Raw genomic sequence first — 18,692 nt, 5'->3', positions numbered from 1 at the left:
GCACAATACAACGGAAGTTGTTTTAGTATTTGACCCCACCCCCTTACTCTTCCTGTATGAGAACCTTTACAAGTCCTAAAGCTGGATATAGTGGCATACACCTGCAAGCCCAGGCAGAGAAAGGTGGATCTCTTGAGTTCCAGGTCAACTTGTCTACATAGTGATTTTCAGGTCAGGCAGAACCACACAGTGCCCACAATCATAACACAATAAAACTGATTTTAACTTGTCAGGTCTTGATTTTAAGTCACAGGAACTGTAGTTAATAAGCTACATTGTACCCAATGTTCAGCTTCAGCTGAATCAGACAAAAATGATACTAGGTTATAAAGCTGGGCAAGGGCACACAGCTGTCATCCCTGTACGTGGAGAAGAAGGCAGGTGCATCAAGAGTTCAGTGTTATCCTTAGCTGCTTAATGAGTTCAAGGCATGCCTTCATTACATAAGATCCTTGTCTCAAAATGCCAAAAAAAAAAAAGAAAAGAAGTATTTTTAAAAAGTATATTCTGTTATCTCCTCAGAAATATGATGTGTGTTCTATTTAGAGAATATATCCTAGTAAGGTCTACTTACTTCGGGTCTACTGGTCTACTTGCCGTGTTACTTCCAGCCCAGTTACCAGCATTTCTAGAATGCAGCTTGTGCCTAGGGTCTAGGAAGCCCATTATTAAATAAATCAGCAAGGGCATGACGTACTGAGCTGAGTGAACATCTCACCATCCTGTTAAACAGATCATTTTCTATAGAGAACCAAAGCTTCAGAACAGAACACAAGGAATGTATTGATAGTTGAAGACTAAATTATATTCTTTAACATGATTCTGTAATTTGGTCTTGAAATATTACAGAGCATTTTTCAAAACATTTTTAAATTTCTGTATGCTTGCAAGAGTTCATGTGTATCACGTGCTGGCCGATGCCTGTGGAAGCCGGGGAACTTTGGATTCCCAGAACTGGACTTACAGGTGCTTGTGAGCCATATGACATGGGTGCTGGGAAAGCAAGCCTGGGGCCTCTGCAAAAGCAGCAAATGCTCTTAACTACCGAGCCATCGCTCCGGCTGAAGACTGGCTTTCTTTATCAAGTGTCTCAGTGCAGGGTCTTCCTTGGGCCTCACTTAGTAGGTAAGGCTTTGGGTTTTAGGAAATATTTTTTTCTTTCCCTTTATCCTGGCCAAAAACTGTTGTGCTTGGAAGACTGGAATGTTACCATCTATGTTATTCCTATAGATCTTTTGAGGGTTTTTTTGTTTGTTTGTTTGTTTTGTTTTACTTTTGATATTGTAAGATAGGGACTATCATAATATTTATTCTAAATGTAGCCGTTATCCATCTGAATAGAAATATCCTGAAAGAAGCAAGTATTATCCTAACTGAGCTTATAGTGTCTATTGAATTAAATATTCTTACCCTTTGACAAAACTTTTTGTTTTTTGAGACAGGGTCTCACTATGGAGCCCAAATTGTCATCAAACTCATAATTCTCCTCCCAGACATGACCCACCATACCCAGATCAAAGCTCCTTTTTAAAATTCAGGTTGGCAGGCGAAATCATGGGCCTAGAGAAATTACTTGAGGGTGAGGAGTAAGAAGTAAGGGGATCCAGTGAAAAGTGGATCCGGATGAGTTGTGAGTCGAGGTCGGGTAATGCACATTGCTGTCTGTATCTGGTCCCCCTTTCCATCACTCCTGTGATTAACAGCAGCAAGCTAAGGATGGTCTGTCCTAAATCTGGTGTTTCTCAGAGCACCCTATTTCCCTTGGGGGGACGACACTGTAAGTAGACTCACCCTGCCCCCATGTGGCTAAAGTCTGCACATTCCTTTGAGAGCCCACGGAAGAACTAGGCCGTTTGTGTGCTTCTCTGAGTTACTGAGACAATGGCATGCTGACCTTTTCCCAAGAGGTAACGAGCAACATAGTATTCCGAATCCCCACACAGAAGAAGCCCTTCCGTGTATCCCTGTAGCGCTGGGACCTCTCCACGATGCACACCTCTTCCCTCTGACAGTGAAGCAGTGTCAGGCAGGGGCTATGAGAAGACCGAGTAGAGACTGGAGTGCCTGGTTTTGCAGTGCTCTCTACTTCCTTTGCGTGAGTGTTCCTCCTACTCCATCTTCTTGGTTTGGGTGTCTTGATTGTACCTAAGTTTTGGAATCTCTTCTTCCCAAATTAATAGGCTTTAGACCCACACTCTTCATTTGATGACTTCCTTCCAACATTTGCTCAGACCAGGCCTTTCGAGCAGCTTCACCTTGAGAGACTGCGGTCTCAAGCTCCTAGAGTCTTTGCTTCTCTACTGTTGGGTCTTTGATCTTTCTTAACCATTGCTCTGCTAAGTTTTTCCTTTCTTTTTCTCCCTGTTAATCCTGAAGTTTCATTCTCTTTCTGCTCCCCACCCCTGTTGCTCTATGATGGCTTTTACGTCAAGGTAAAGATTCATTATGGTGTAAGAAATTTAATCCATGGCACGATGCATGCCAGGCATGTTATTTATCATTGAGCTTCAGGTCCAGCCCTGGGAGGTAAAGACTTCTGAATGTGGAGAGAATATATATCTCACGATTTCTTGGGATCATTATTCCAGACATTTTGTCCAAACATTCTGACAGCTCACACCCTGATTTGCAGTTAGGAAATGGTCTTGAACCATATCCCTTTCTGTTCTGTGAGATGGCAGACGGCCAAAGTGACTGTGTGTCAAGTTCTCAGCAGCAGACACTTTCTCGTCTAGTCCCAAAGTTCGCGATGAAGTGACCCAAGTAAACACCAGGTTTGACATGCTTGTAGGGATAAGGACTTTATAATGTTTAATGTGTGTTCCACCCTCCTCCTCCCAGACAAACCTTTGCCCATAGGTGTTGTCAAACATTGTCATATCCATGACAGACTGAGCTAGCATAAAGCCATAGTTAGGCTGGGATGGATTAATGTTTATAGAGCAGCAACCAAGCCAGCTTAATTTAAAGCAAAGATTTACGAGCCGGAAGAAAAAACCCTGAACAGTCAAGTGCCACTGTGTACTCAGCAGTGTGCTTAGAGCTGCTCACTCATGCTTACTCTTTATGATAACCTCGTGAGGTTGTCCGCAGAAGACGTTGTGTTTCCGATGAGGAGGCAGTAAGTGAAAACAGCAACAAGTCCCCAGTCTCTGTGTTTCATCTCTAGGCTCTGTGTACCGAGGGAAGCTGTTTTATCCAGTGGAGACCTAGGATATTGTCTCAGTAAAAGAGCAACCTGGTAGCAATTTGACTTAATGAACTTAAATAAATGCTCCCCTTTTAACTTAGTGTTTCATGCCGTCATTTAAAAATGTCCCAAGCCTCATCTGACAGAATAGAAGTGTGTGCAGCCTCCTCTTGAACCCTTATGAGCCAGCTTAACAATTGCAAGAGACCTAGAAAGTTCGTCTGCCCTTTTCGTCTGAGGTGCCTCATGCCTTTCCTGTTGATTTTTGTTTATTTCCAAAAAGAAAAAATAGTACTTATAGATCTCAATTTAGAATCTATAAAGATGAATGTGGTGATATTTCTCTTCGGAATCCTCATTCCTCTGCCACCTTACTTGGCTCTCAGTGTCCCAGACTTAGACATTGCCTTCAGGCTGGCTTTAAAAAGTAATTAAACAAGAGGGGAAATCAAGATTTTCTCTCTGAACTGAAGTCCTTTTCACATCTGAAGAATCAGGAGCAGATCCAAGAAACCATAATGGGGGTCAGCTTCAGAGGTAGTCAGCACAAGACAGAATCCATGAAATGCTGTATGCTCCCATGGCTGCGTTCTTCTTGCTCCCTCTCTGCTGTGTGGCTCTGTGGAGCTCCCACACAGGAGCCGGTGTGGGAACAGGACTCAGAGGAGGCTTTGCTGCTACTGTGGAAGCCGATCATGAAGTGATTTGGTTTGATTTGGGAGTGCAGAGCACACAATCTAAAATGCAGTATGCCTGGCACAGAGCTCCGACTCCTGCCAGCTTCTTACTTCTGTGGTGACTAGACAGACCCGAGGACACTGGGAGTGACCGGAAGTGGTTTTGAAGCACTTCCTATAGACTCTTCTCTATTGCCTGCATGAACTCCATGTGGACTCCAAATTCCTCATCTGTGTGCATGGTCCTTGAACCCCCATCTTCCTTGGGTTAAGTTTCTTACTGTGCTCCATGGAGTTCCCCTTTCCATTCTCTCTACAGAGAGAGGTTTAGACTGAGGTTCACTGTCATCATAGGCTGGCTTCTTCAGTAGGACATAGGCTTGATTAAGGACTCAGATTTCACAGCAAGTTCATGAATTCATCTCTGCAGAGACAGATGAATCCATGAAGATTTATCTGTCCAGACAATTACTGTCTTGATTTTTCTCTCTCCCTTCTAGAAAATCTAAATGATAGCCTGTTTCTTTCATTCCTACTTTCCTTCCATCAGAAGAAGGGGGCATATACAAGACTTCACTGTGTTCACTGGTGACACTTTAGGGAGTTCTAAACCTAATCTCTAAAGGTAGCTGTGTATCACAACATTTGCCAGTAAACTTACATCTTCTATTTAAAAAATAGAAAAACTTGGTGCTGCAAAATGGTTCAACAGTTAAGAGCACTTGATGTTCATAGAGTTCAAATCCCAGCGCCCACATTGGGTGATTCACAAATGCTTATTAGCTTTAGATCCAAGGGTTCCAACCCCTTCCTCCAGCCTCTGCAGGCACCCAAACACACACAAATAAAAACAAATACTAAAAATTGGGGAGCTCCTCTCAGATTAGAAATGTGTAAGACTCAAGAGTCTTGATTTTTCTCTGCTTCTGTTAGTCACCCATCATCTAGTAACGGATGGATGATGTTTGTTTCTACTGCTGTCTTTATAGCATTAAAATTATTGAAATAGGATTACTTATGAAAGGTGACTCCTTTTCTCAATATTAGAAACTCTGGTTGGAATTTACGGGGCATCTCCTATTGTTTTAACATAGAATGAGTTCAGGGAGCACACCACAGGAAGACTTAGGGTTGAGGAGATGGTCAATAGACAGTTGTTTGATTGCTTTTGATTTTTTTCTCCAAAGGTGATCATAACATAGACTTAAAATATAGATTCGGGAGACTGAGGTGTGGCTTGCCTAGTAGCCACTGAAGCCAGGTGTAGTGGCACATGCCTGTGATTCCAGGACTTAAGAATTCAAGGTCATCTTTAGCTACACAGAGTTTGAAGCCAGTTTGGGCTACATGAGACCAATAAATTAAATAAATAAATGAATGAATGAATGAATGAATAAATAAATAAATAAATAAATGAAATTCCCCCCAAAGCTGTGAATTAGATGAAAATTTGTCAGTTTTCTTGAAAAAATTCTTCCTTTAGCCACTTTGGTTTCTCCTAGCCTTTCAACAAATTGCCTTTTACTTTGGTGAAGCATTATTGCTCTAATATCTGGAGACGTTTTGATGGCCAAGAAAATACTATAGGACTGGGGAGAAAACTCAGTTCCTAAGGAAGATTTTGATCCCTGGAACCCACGTAAGCAAGCTCAGGCAATGTAGTGGATACTTAGGCTCCCAGTGCTGAGAAGGCAGAGACTGGAAGGTCTTTGGGGCTCACTGGCCAGCCAGCCTTGCCTAGCAGTCAAGCTTCAGGGCTCAGCAAGAGACCCTGTATCAAAACCAAGCTCTTGAGAAATCACACCCATGTCCTCTGTCTTCCACACACACATAAACATACATGTGCATTCCCTATACTCATGAACATGCACATGTGTACATACATGCAAAAAAATTACTATATAGCTCACGAAGGAAAATTATACGATTTTCATAAACGCATAATTGGGTGAGAGTTCCTGCTTTTAGCAGACGTGATTAACTGCCAGTAATGTCAGTCATGATCTAGTCTTTGGCCCAGTGAGAGATTCACAAAGTAATGGAATGTTTTTGCTTATGTGAAGAGACTTCTGGAATGAGGGGGATCCCTGAAACTCCTTTGGGGACTGCTGTGGTATAGAGCAGCATGTGGTAGCACTCTGGAGCTCCCAGCTTTCAGCCTCTCTCTTCCTCGTCATTGAGATACCTTTTGAGTCCTTATTATGGAAGACAATGCCACATGGTTCCTTGCCAGCATTCTTTTTCTGGCTACTTACCATGCCTTAGGAATGTTTTCTTTCTTTTCCATTCTAGAGCAAACCTGGTCTTTGGAAAATTAGTGTCTAGTTTCCTGGGCCTTGAGATTTCTTACCTTACTAAAAGAAATTCATTAATGGCTATGTTTTCCAGTCCTCCGTTGAGTTCCCTGCTTTCTGTCGAGAATAGCATTGTCCATGTGAGGAAAAGCTTAGGCCATCCAAGGTTGCAGTGGGAGGAACCACTGACCTGACAGTCAGGGTCCAGGTACAGATCTCGTTGCGCTGTGCAAATGATGATATCCGAGTTGCAGCCGGGGACTGCAGCACAGCCCACTTAGCTGTTTAGTCAGTAGTGCTCCTGGTTATTGGGACTCAATAATCCTGACCATTTGGGACATTTGGGTGGCTTTCTGCTGCTTGGTCTTCATAGCACTTTCTTTCGGGCTAGTTATGGCTAGTTTATTTCCTCACTTGAAACTTACTGCTTTGTTATAGGTTGTTCTTCTTATTTAAAAAAAAGTGAGCATTTAGAAAAGAATATTAGGCAGTCTAGTATAAAAAGAAATTTGAAGTACAAAAATAGCCTTTCTGACGTGGTGGCGGTTTTTCTTATTGCCTTTGCAATTTCACTATGCCAGAATGAGTAACACTTGGCTTTACATCTGTCTGTAGAACTCAGGGGTATCCTAACACACCACTGAGCCCTGCAGTACCCTTGCCTGTCCCCACCAGAGTGTGGTGGTGTTTGTTGCAATGGCTCTGGTCGCTGTCTGTTTTCCCTGTTTTCTTCTTTCTAAATGCCAAATGTAGGTTTTGAAAGAAAATGGGTGTTTAGGTCACTTCCGAGGGGTAGGCCTGAGTCTTTGGACTTAGCGGTGGCCTGAAAGGAATGGCCATAGGCGGAGATGGTGCTTTCAAGTAAACAATTACCTTCAGGCAATTGGCAGCACAGGTAAGTGCCACATGTCTCTCGAGGGTACCCTGACCAATGGTGGGCATAAGTTTTTAATATCAGACCCTTGGAATGGTCCGATCCCCAAACTTCTCTATAAACATTTTGTAAATATTCCAAATCAAGGCAGGAAACTTGGCAAGCACTGCAGACCAGACCATTAGCTTAGACCTCTAACAAGATACAGGGTGCGCATTTATACAGCTTGGAAACAGCTGCCTGGCTATTCATTGCTGTTACTATTAACTAGTAGTATTACTGAGAATTCAATATGAGATGCCATGAAGGTTTCTCAGTTGGAATAGAATCTACTCTTCATTATCCTTTTTTGTCAGTACAGGATGTAAACTTTCTATCTGTAGATACATCATCTCTAGGTAGAATAAGGACTTGATTCCAGCTGAGCTCTAATAGACAGACAGTGAGGCATTAGAAGTTTCATTCAGTCTCAAGCTCTGTAAGTAAACATTTCTCCAAAACTTGTTAGGTCACCATGAATTGCTTTACCTGCCCAGGCCAGTAAGGCTAGGTAGTTCACTTAAACAGTCAGGACAGATTGCTGATACAGTGCTCTTGAGTTATGCCCGCATACCCCTGTGTATACACATGTAAACTATTTTGTATTTTCTTTTGAAATATCCAGAGTAGCTCTTCTACTGGAGTTGTAAGACTGTGGATGTTCTTCATAAGCCCTCATATGGGTTTTCTTTTCATGATTAGACTGCATGATCCTCCTTTTCCTGGGTGAGTTGTTCCAAATAGTTATACGTAGATGTGTTTATTTTCTTACAGTTGAACTGGCGATGATAATGGACCGTCTGTATGGTGGTGTTTGCTATGCTGGCATTGACACAGATCCAGAGCTGAAGTACCCCAAAGGTGCTGGGCGTGTTGCATTCTCCAATCAGCAGAGTTACATTGCAGCCATCAGTGCACGCTTTGTGCAGCTTCAACACAATGACATCGACAAACGGGTAAGCAGCCACTCAAAATGGCATCGCTTTGGGAAAGCAATGAAGTTTGCTTTGTGCAGTCCTGGGCAGGGCAGTATTTTGCGATCATAAGAGAGCAGCTGTGTCTGGCACAGCACTAGGCTGTGAGTCCACAGAGCTGGCCTGCAGAAGAGACAATTCTTTGTGGTGAAGGTATGACTGAACCCCCTGCCTTGCTTCTTTTTTCCCAGGCGATGAAAACAAACCCGCAGAATTTAGTGTCCAAACTAGTAGCGATGCCTTAACAAAGACAAGGGAGCCCATCACTTCTTTGTCCCAGGAAGTGTTCTTAAAGCAAACTTAAATTGGCATGTTCAGAAGTAAAAAATCGAACTTACCTTTATTTTTTAATTGTAATATCCCACTTGGTAGCAATCACAGGAACTAACTACTACTAACTCCCTTCAGCCTCCTCCCCGGCTTCACGTAATTTTACTGCTCATGAAGCACATGTGTTTATACACACATGCATGTTACGTTACCTGCCATTTTGCTCATTGCTACCGCCTCCTTAGGCTCTAGAGGCATTGAGTGAGCTTCCTTTGGTCTGGAGAGAGGGCATGGGGGGTTGAGGGAGTCGTTGTGCTCTGTTGGCTTTGTGAGCAGCTCTCTGCTGTTGGAAAGACTGGGAGAATGGAGGGTGGGAGGAGTAGAGAGACCTAGGTTAAGATACACAAAGGAGAAGAGCACTGAGTCTCAGCTTTCTACCGTGAATTGTACGGTGACTATTCTTGCTTCTAAACAGAGGATATCCTTGAGGCACCAACTGGATTGGAATTAATGAAGCAGCCTCCTGTTCTGGAGCTTTACCCTCCTCTGCAGTCCTCCTTGATTAGTCTTGGATAACAGACAATGTTCTTAGCATCTCAGTGGAATTCACTGTTGCCGATGCACTTCATATTCAGCAAGACTGTATTTTGTTAACACGTGTTCTGATCAAATTACAATGCTTCCTCGAGAGTAGGTGGTAGTGGTTTCTTTCTGGATTATTTTCTTTTATTTTTACCAAAGAACTTTTAATTTTGAATAATTTCTGAAATTTTTATAATCTTATGCTCCATAACTTGTTCATCTTCAAGTTAAGCTACATTGGCTTTGTAGAGCTTCCATGCTGCTCCAGTGCCTTTTAAAGAGGCTTTTAAGAGAAAGTAGTGGAATAAAACAATTTTATGTAAATTTTGATTTTAAATGTTACAGCTATAATGTTACCTAATACATTTTAACTTAATGTGCATTATAATTTTTTTAAATCAAAGCCACCTTCCACTCCTGTTCCTCCAATTGCTCCCCTAGTCACTTCCAGAACTTTCCCCTTCTAACTTAATGCGCTCTGCTTTTAAACCCATTGAGTTCACATAGTGCTGCCTATAGGCGTGCGGATGTAGAACCGACTACCGGAGCATGGATAGCCTTTCAGAGCCCGTATCCCTGAAGAAAACTGACCTTTCCCTCCCCCAGTAGCCATCAATTGCCAATAGTTCCTCTGCTAGGAGTGGGACTTTATGAGCTCTTCCCCAGCCACATTGGGATTTTGGTTGGCTTTATTTATAGATGTCCCATTTAGAGCTGAGCCCCACACAGTCTCATATTCTCTGCACGCTGACCATGTATGGGTATCCGTATTAATTGCCACCTACTGCAAAAAGAAGCTTCTCTGGTGAGGACTGACAGATAGATACACCTTTTAGCGGGTATAAAGATAAGATTTAAGAGCAAGTTATTGCTAGTCTATCCAGCAGAATTTTAGTGTTATATTCTTTGTTAGCGCCTATGACTTAGTCAGCCAGGGGTTTTGGAACCAGTTAATGGTACTAGTTATGAGTTCTGTATTGTGGGGTGGGCCTTGAATTCAACCAGGAAGTTCCTGTTTGCTCTCGCGGTGCCCATGCCACTGTTGCTCTAGGGGAAACTCACCAGGCCAACTCTTACTGCTGCTGGTATAGTTCACAGCTGGGTAAAACTGTCGATCACTCTCCCTTGGGAGCATGCATAGACCCTTCCAAAATTATGAGAACTAGCCAGTAGGGATAAGGGTTCCAGGTCAGTATCAGCCTGCTTTCTCCCTGTCCTATGACACAAGTAGGTGGAATCTGTAGTCATGGCGTCCTAGGGGGCGAAAATTCCAGTTGGTAGAGGATTTTGCATATTTAGAAAGAAGTCTTGTTAGCATGTGTATTTGAGCAAATTAGAATAAATATTTGAGAATAAGTGAGAATAAGTGGTAGTGGTTTATTTGTTAATTTTTTCAGAATTTTGAAACACTGAGTTAATGGAGACTCAGAAGAAATGACAACGATTCGACTTTATTCCTGTTTTCAGGTCCCCACGCGTCCTCTTTTCTAACAGCAGCCCTCACGGGACTGAGCTCCACAGAGAGGCACCGTATCTCTCTGACTCAGCCCCAGGACGCGCCTTTGATTGGTTCAGTCTGAGATGCTCAATAAGCCCCTTTTGAATTTGGGTACTTTTTGAAGGTCTCTTTCCTACTGCTGCTGTTGCTGGCGGACCTGCCTGCTTATGCCTGTTCATTTGGGTGTCTGATACATTTGGCTCAGGCTGCAATCCCACCCATCTCTGGTAAACCTGGACAATAAAACTTACCCAGAGAACTTTAGGTTCTTATCAGTATGAAAGTAACTTTCCTTGTTCCCCTCTGAGGGTGATAAATGAGAAAAGGAGAGGGTGTGCTTATTTTCCAATAGTCGTCTGAGTTGGGAGCATTGGAAATCATTGGGAATGGCTGAGTCCTTACGGGACTCTTCCTTCTCTGGGAGCTCCACTCCATCCTCATGTGTGTTGTTTACCCTGACTCTTATAAAGCCCATCTCCTTCACTGGAAGGAGTGAGAGCCTACTTCATCTTGAACTGTGCTCTTCCCACCATTGACCTGTAAACACTGCAATCCCTCCCTCCCCACTTCTTGCCCTTGCGTTGAGCATAAACCACACAATGCTTGTCCCTGACATTTTGAGTCTGTTGGCTGCATCCTTCATAGATGTGCTTTAGGCTCATTCATGCTTTTATTTCTACTTGTCTTACTACTAAGTTTAAATTTGAGCTTTCTGGGGAGCTATCACTATATAACAGCACATTTGTATTTCCTTAGAGAATGTCTGTCATTGGTTCACCTTTCCTGAATAGCTACAGGGTTTGCAATAGTCTCATCGTAAAGCCTGTGGAACCTGTGCTAAAAGCCAAGGACCTGTGCCCACCATTACCCATGATCCATTTGTGCTGCTATTGAAGAGTCTAAGGTGCTGTCCTCACCTCCTTCTCCTGTGTGCCTGGAGTTGTCTTTAAGCCCTAACTTTTTAAATAGCATCAGCTTTCATCTCCTTTGCTGTCTGCAAGGAAATAAATGTTGATTCGATGGAACCATGACACATTAAAGCCACCAGCTCTCTGTTGGCTGCCGCTAACCCTCGCATTGCTTACTCTGTGAGAGGAATGATGCAGGCCAGCTGCTAAGCAGCTGTGCTTGGCCGTTAGGTTCCACAGTTTATTAAGTGTCTGGAACCTTAGAGTCTGTGGGCATGAATGCTCTCATAAGTGCAGGTGCATGAGAAGAAATCGAGACATTCTGTAGCTCTTTTCTTCCACTGAAATTTTTCAGCAAAGGCATCTCTTGACAATCTATGTTTGTTTATTGTTATTGTTGCTAAGATTAAGATTTTTGATGGAGTAATTTACGGAAAAATGTGACCTTTGTAGATTTAATTTTTTCTATCCATCTTAAGCAAATTACTGACTTATCTATCCCCTTAGAACATGTCAGTATTCAATACTTGCCAACTCCTCCATTAATCTTCTGGTCTTTGAGGACAGGTGTTTCATACAAGCTTTATTGAGCTGTTTTATGAAATTGTATACCTATGATTTCCCCCATTTAAAGAATGCAATTGAAATGTTTTAGTCTGTTTGTACCATTGTACACCTGTCGCCAAGATCGGCTTTAGGCAGAGGTGTTTTCCCATCCGAGCTTGTGTGTGCAGTGAGAGGGTCAGTTGTGTAGCAGCTTCCCTGGAGCCAGGTCCACACTGCCTGTAGCCTCTGTATTCACTTGGCTCATTGGGAGAGGACCCTGCTTTGTTAACCTGCACTCTTCAGTCAGGAACAAAGTAGCCCAGGCACTTAGCCCTCTTGTGGGTGTGTCTAGGGCTCCCCTTGTTGAAGGAGTCACAGTATCCACACAACAGTGACTTGCTGTTGTGGCTTGTCTAGCCACTAGAGAACTAACAGGCGACTAGTAGGCCTAATGGTCAGTGACTGGCAGTCCTTACAGATCCACGCTTTGATCTTGACTCTGACACACATGTACAGGAGTGTCTGGTAAGGACAAGCACTTGATTGCATGTGGAATAAATTAGGGTGGCTGCACTGTCTCTCACTGGACATCCAGAGTTACTTCCCCGTAGTCTATCTCTAAATCATTCTTCTTTTGGTTTTTATTTTGTTTTGAGACAGATTCTCCCAGGATGACCATAAACTTACAACCTTCCAGCCTCGTACTACTGGGTGCTGAAGTTATAGTTATGCGCCACCATTTCTGACCCATTTAGAGCAGTTTTCATAAGCTCTTAATTTGAAGTAAATCACTTCCCTATATTTAAACCTTTTGGTTGCATTCTTCTACCTATTGGATAAAGGTTAGAACAAACAAACAACCTCAAGCTTTCCTAAGTACCTTCATGTACTACATGCTTGCTCTCTTTTCCTTCCTCCTTTTCCTGAGCCAGCCATAACTGCTCTTGTTTTCCATTTCTTAAGGCCAAATCTACAGTTACCTGACTGATACCTTTCCTTCAGGCCTCACTGCCGTGGTGGCAATTTCAGGGCTGATTTATTCATTGGCATGTATAGTCCCCGACCCACAGACCAGCACAGCACCACTCTCTAGTCTGCTGTGGCCCTGAGTACTAGGGTGCTGAAAGTCATTGCTCTATTGCAGACCAACAGTCCATGTGGGCAGTGACTGCGTCTTTCAGAGTAGCTGTTGTGTACTCAGAATATGGCATGCAATGAACAAACGTTGAATATTTATCAATGGTTCAACTATTGATTGAATGCTGATTGAGAGGTAGTCCAAATGGGAAAACCCACTGTTCTGACCTGTGTCCACCACACAACTCTTGCTCAGCTTTTCTTTTCTGCTTAGTTAAGATACTCATTTGAATAATTTAAAAAATTAATTTTGCTCCTTAGAATACCAGAGAGTATTCTTTGACATTTAACAGCTTATTAGACCTGAACTTGACCTTAGGCCCGTCCTGGTCCAGTATCCTATAGTCTACAACAGGAAACACTAGATGTGCAGAAAGTTCCTCACGTTACCTACAGAGTAAGGGCAGAGCTGCTTCAGCTTGGAGGCTCCCCAGCCACACTGCTCATTTCAGACCTAAAGTTCTATCTGTTCATTTGACTGTTTGTCCCTTTTGTGCAGCACTAGGGATGATGATTCCACCGCTGACCTACGCCCCCCCCCCTTCAGAACCCAAAGATGCTTCAAACTCAGTTCTTCCATGAAATCTTCAATGCTCAAACCTACATTTAAAAATGCTAAGCTGGGGGTGGGCTGGAGAGATGGCTCAGAGGTTAAGAGCATTGCCTGCTCTTCCAAAGGTTCTGAGTTCAATTCCCAGCAACCACATGGTGACTCACAACCATCTGTAATGAGGTCTGGTGCCCTCTTCTGGCACACAGACATAATATTGTATACATAATAAATAAAATAAATATTTAAAAATAATAATAAAAAAAATGCTAAGCTGGGTTATGGTGGCGCACACCTTTAATCCCTGCACTCAGGAGGCAGAGGCCAGCCTGGGCTAGGTAATGAGTTTGAAGCCCACTTAAGCTGCATAGTGAGACACTCCAAAAATAAAAATAAAGAAAAACTGCAACAAAAGACTTTTACTTGTTTCAGTATTTCAAATAACTTCTCAAGTACCTCTGGAAGAAGCGTTGCTGGGACAGCTCCAGAATGTGTCTGCACGTCACTAGAGCATTAACAAAATAGGTCTGAAGGTTTCCTACAGTTTCCTACGGTTATTTTTTATTTTTACTTCTTTCATAGTCAAGCTCTTAACTATGTTCCAGGCTGTCCTTGAGCTCTGACCCACAGAGTGTAGTAGGGAGTCAGTTATGCCCACCCACGTCTCTACTCTTGGGAGAACGTTTGCTCTATTTAAAGGTACTAGCTTGAGAATTGACTCTTCCTGCCTTGTCAGGGTTCTGTGGTACTAAGAACATCAGCCTAAGTATCTCAGGATATTCCAGAGAGAAAGGAAAGGGCAGATGAATAGATGTTTGGGAACTTCCTAGTCAACACCGAAGTAATTTAGTGTTGTTGATGAACCTGGCCCACTTAACTTGTGTTGTACCATGTGCCCACAGCTGAGTGTCTTTCCCCCTGTTTTAGCATTTTTATGTGTAAGGGAAATGCTTAGTGGAAGCTAGCACTAGAAGCGTTTAACTGAGACATCAGCCTCCCAACACTGTCTGGATGCTAATGCCAAGGCACAGGTAGAACTTTAAAGTTCCTTTTCATTTGCCATTGCACGGACTGGAGGGATTTTTTCTTCTATCTCACTTAGAAAGAAATGTTTTACCAGTCAGTATCTTTTCTCTGATAAAGAAAATATTTTGAACTTAACTGGATGGAAATTAGAATTAAATTTTGCTTATATTCTTTTTTAATGGCAGTTTTGTGAGAAAACTGAAATATTCTAAAATACCGAAGTGTAATAAGAGCGACTGATGGCCTCTGCGCTCATCTTGTCTGTTTTCACGGTGTCTTCAGAAGCGACGCCCATGGAAGCCCTGAAACCGAGGCTTCTGTACAGCTCACCGCTGAATCATACACTCGAGAGACTCCTGAGGTGGAAAGGGGAAACACTGGCAATGGGCACTCACTCTTTTGTATGACTTTTTTTTACTCTTTTGTCTGCTTTATATGAGAATGATAAAGTGTATGTGGGCAATGGTGCCACACACTTTTAATCCCAGCACTTGGGAAGCAGAGGCAGGCGGATCTCTGTGAGTTTGAGGCCAGCTTGGTCTACAGAGCAAGTTCAAGGACATCCAGGACCACACAGAGAAACCCTGTCTTGGGGGAAAAAAAAGAAAAGAAAAGAAGAGAAAAGAAAAGAAAAGAAAAAAGAAAGTATATAAAAGTCAGTTGAATCTTACCCCATCTAGCAAAAATCTATGACTGGACTGATGATAGTAGCAATCTGTTTGTCAAACTATGTGCCCACCCCAACAATTGGCTAGCATGACAGGGTTATGTCTCCTTGAAGGCCCTACACTGTGTTTGTGAGACTTGAACAGTGTCACAGAGTGGACGTGCGGTAGGCTCTACCATTTTGGCTTATAAGAGCTTTTTCACTAGGGAAAAGTAGATAGACCAGAATCAGCCATCATAAGGTCTTCATAAGGTCTTCAGACTACTGCTGACAGACATTTTTCTGGTGTGCAAACGTGTGTGTGTGTGTGTGTGTGTGTGTATGCATAGTTGGCCTCAGGTTATGTTTCTTAGTCACTCTTCACTTGATTTATTGAGCCAGTGTCTTTTAGTAGCCCTAGAGCCCACCAATCCCAGCTAGGCTGGCTAGCTTGTTCCAAGGATTCCCCCCTCTCTGCCTCCAAATGCTGGGATCACAGGCAGTTGCCACACCTGCCCAGCTTGTGCGTGGCTTTGTGGGATCCAGACTTCAGTCCTCACAGCTGTTCAACATGACCTCTATCCACTGAGCTAACACCACAGCTCTTACTATATCTTAGCAGAACAATAATCTCCCCCACCAACCCCCGTGTGTGTGTGTGTGAGAGAGGGGGGAGGAGGAAGAGGAGGAGGAGGAGGAGGAGGAGGAGGAGGAGGAGGAGGAGGAGGAGGAGGAGGAGGAGGAGGAGGGAGAGTTTTGAAACCACAAAGCGGTGTCAGTATGTCACAGCACTGATAACACACTGATTCTGAGACTCTGGTTGGTGTTTGAGATCTTTTGGGAGTTGTTCATTAAAGATTACAATTAGAGTTTTGGGTGATAAAGTAATCATCTATTTCAGGCAAGGGGTGCATTTGCTGATTTTTGGTTTTGAAGCAGGAGGAGGACTCTGGAAAGGCAAGTCTGTCCTACCCAGGAATATTACTATGATTCATTCCTTTAACCTACCAATTCCTAAAGTGTGCTCCAGGAAACATGAGTCTCTGGGGATTTGTTTAAAACTTATCTTAGGCCTAAAAATCTGCTTTTGTTTAAAACTTATCTTAGGCCTAAAAATCTGCTTTTGTAGCAAAAAAAAAGTTTGAAAATGGTTGTTCAAAGGTTAGGGATATAGTTTATCTAGAACATATTAGGATCTTCTACATGCTAACCTTCATTGTAAAGATCCAAAAAGAGGCAAGTCTTCACAAAAGTAAGTTTCCTAGTATAAATTAAAACTTTAAATTAGCACACAACATATAATCATTTCATTGTGACATTTCATACATATCCACGATTTTTCATCATAGAACTCTTCTAAGACATGTTATATATGGAGAATAATGTTCCAGGGAAAATACTGTATTTTCAACTCTTTTCTTCCTCCCATGTTCAAATTACACAAAAGAGTCACACAGTTTAATAACACAGTCACTTTTCCTCCCACAATCCTTTCTTTCTAAGTGTGCGTCACCTGCCGTGGCCTTTCTAGCACAGATGGTTTGGAAAAGACAGGGATCCTGGGTGTGTCTGTGATGATGGCAGGGCACTGGAGTTGTAGTTGATAATCCTTTAGTATTTATGCCTTTGTGGTATTAATGACCAAATGTAGGGCCTCTTGCATGCCAGGCAAGTATTTCAGTACTGAGCTGCATCCCCAGCCCTGAAATTTATTTCTTTTCTTTGGTTACTTGAGATTATCTGGTACTTTCTTTTTTAAAGTATCTAAAATGACTCCATATTATTTTTAATGAATTTGTTCCTTAATAATTTAATATATGTATGTAATGTGAGCTGCCTTACATGGGTGCTGGGCATGTGTAGCTGCCCTACCTGGATCCTCCAAAAGCACACTACACATTGCTAACCCCTGAGCCACCTCTCTAGCCCACGTGTATACAATGTATTGTGGTTGCCTCACCCTTTGTTACCCCCTCTTATGCCCATCTCTCTTCCTTGTTCATCCCAAGTCCCTCTGTCTATATTCTTTTTGAGACCTGGAGGATCTCATATATCCCAGGCTAGCCTCAGTCTTGATTGGTAGCCAAAGCTGATCTTGAACTCCTCATCCTTCCTGCCTCTGCCTCCTCAGTGTTAAGATTACAGGCATGTGCCACCACAGTTGGTTTCTGTGCTGGGGATCAAGCCCAGAACTCTTTGCATTCTGTTCACATAGTCTACCTACTGAGCTACATCCCCAATCCCTAAAATGCCTTATGTAAGAAAATAAAATATAGAGTACCATTGACAAGTAATATTTCCTTTATTACTTTAGCTTACTATTGAGGGCCAGAGAGACTGAGTTTTAGTTAACCAAGGTGGGGCTTTTTAAACACTTTGGTTTAAAGAACATTGTAATAGCACATAAGGTTTGCTTTCTTGCTCTTCAAAATAATCACCTTTTCATTTCATGAGACGCCATCTATTGCCCCTTTCTTCGCAAGAACCTTAAGTATTTCATGTATTTAATCTTTTTTACTTCTCCGTCTTTACTGGAAACATACTGAGCCTGAATTTGCTGAAGACTAAAAGGCATTGTATTTTTATCTACTTGAAGATTAAGGTGACCCAGCAGCCATACTAAGTAAAGTATTGGTATTACAGCTTGTCCCTGAGCAGTCACGGTGGAGTGTGAGGGCTCTGGAGACTTGTTCTGGATGATTTCTGCTGGGATCCTTGGTCTGCACTCCTATGTCTCATCACTATAACTGTGTCTAATTGGGCCCCAAACCAAGGAGCTATTCTAATCTGGGCTCCTTTTGAACAACCGGGACCTTCACAGCCTTTAATTAGAACATCTTTCTAAAGGGAATTTGTATAGTCAAGCGAGATTTTAGAATGGTCTGGGACCTTTCCTGTCAAGGCTCTCTCTGCTAGTTGTGGGCTTTGACTTCTCCTCACCTGTTTTTCTGGGTCTCAGGACTTGTGGTTCTTTTTAGTGTGAATCCCCTGTTTTAGCACGATTACCATGTGCATAGTAGCACAGGCCTTATCATTCCAGCTACTCGGGAGGCAGAGGCCGAAGAGTCACAAGTTTAAGGGCAGCCTGGGAAACAGCACTGTGAGCTGCAGTATCAAAACAAACTTCCTTTCTGGCTCACATTTGAGTGTAGCCAGGGCTCCTGCGATGACTAGTCAGAAAAAGCCCGTCATCATCTTTCTAGCTATTCACTTCAGCAGAACACTCAGGATCTGCAAGCTTACAGGTAGGTGCTGTCAGCAGACTCCTGGTGAGCGCTCGTTCTTACATGGAGGAGCTGGTAGAAGCCCCTACTATGGTGAAGGAAACAGGCTGAGTTGATCAGAGTGCTCTGTGCCTTGCTACCTTAAGGTCATCTAGCTCAGCACGGATTTCAAACAAATGTCTTCATCTTTGTCCTCCATGGTCTAATTTTTATTCTTGAACCTTGGTTGAAGGTTGATTTATGTTCACATCTCAATC

General features: G+C 42.8%; 1 protein-coding gene across 1 annotated transcript in view; it reads left to right on the top strand.

Annotated features, from left to right (window-relative positions):
- Cpeb3 (cytoplasmic polyadenylation element binding protein 3) overlaps positions 1-18,692 on the top strand; it is a 152,442-nt gene that overhangs the window by 121,551 nt on the left and 12,199 nt on the right. The window contains 1 exon segment of the mRNA XM_038340024.2: positions 7,849-8,030. Within this exon segment, the coding sequence (XP_038195952.1) occupies positions 7,849-8,030 (182 nt within the window).

Source organism: Arvicola amphibius, chromosome 1 (genome assembly GCF_903992535.2).
Source record: "Arvicola amphibius chromosome 1, mArvAmp1.2, whole genome shotgun sequence".
In the NCBI taxonomy this organism is placed as follows: Eukaryota; Metazoa; Chordata; class Mammalia; order Rodentia; family Cricetidae; genus Arvicola; species Arvicola amphibius.
This window is presented reverse-complemented; position numbering and strand designations above follow the sequence as displayed.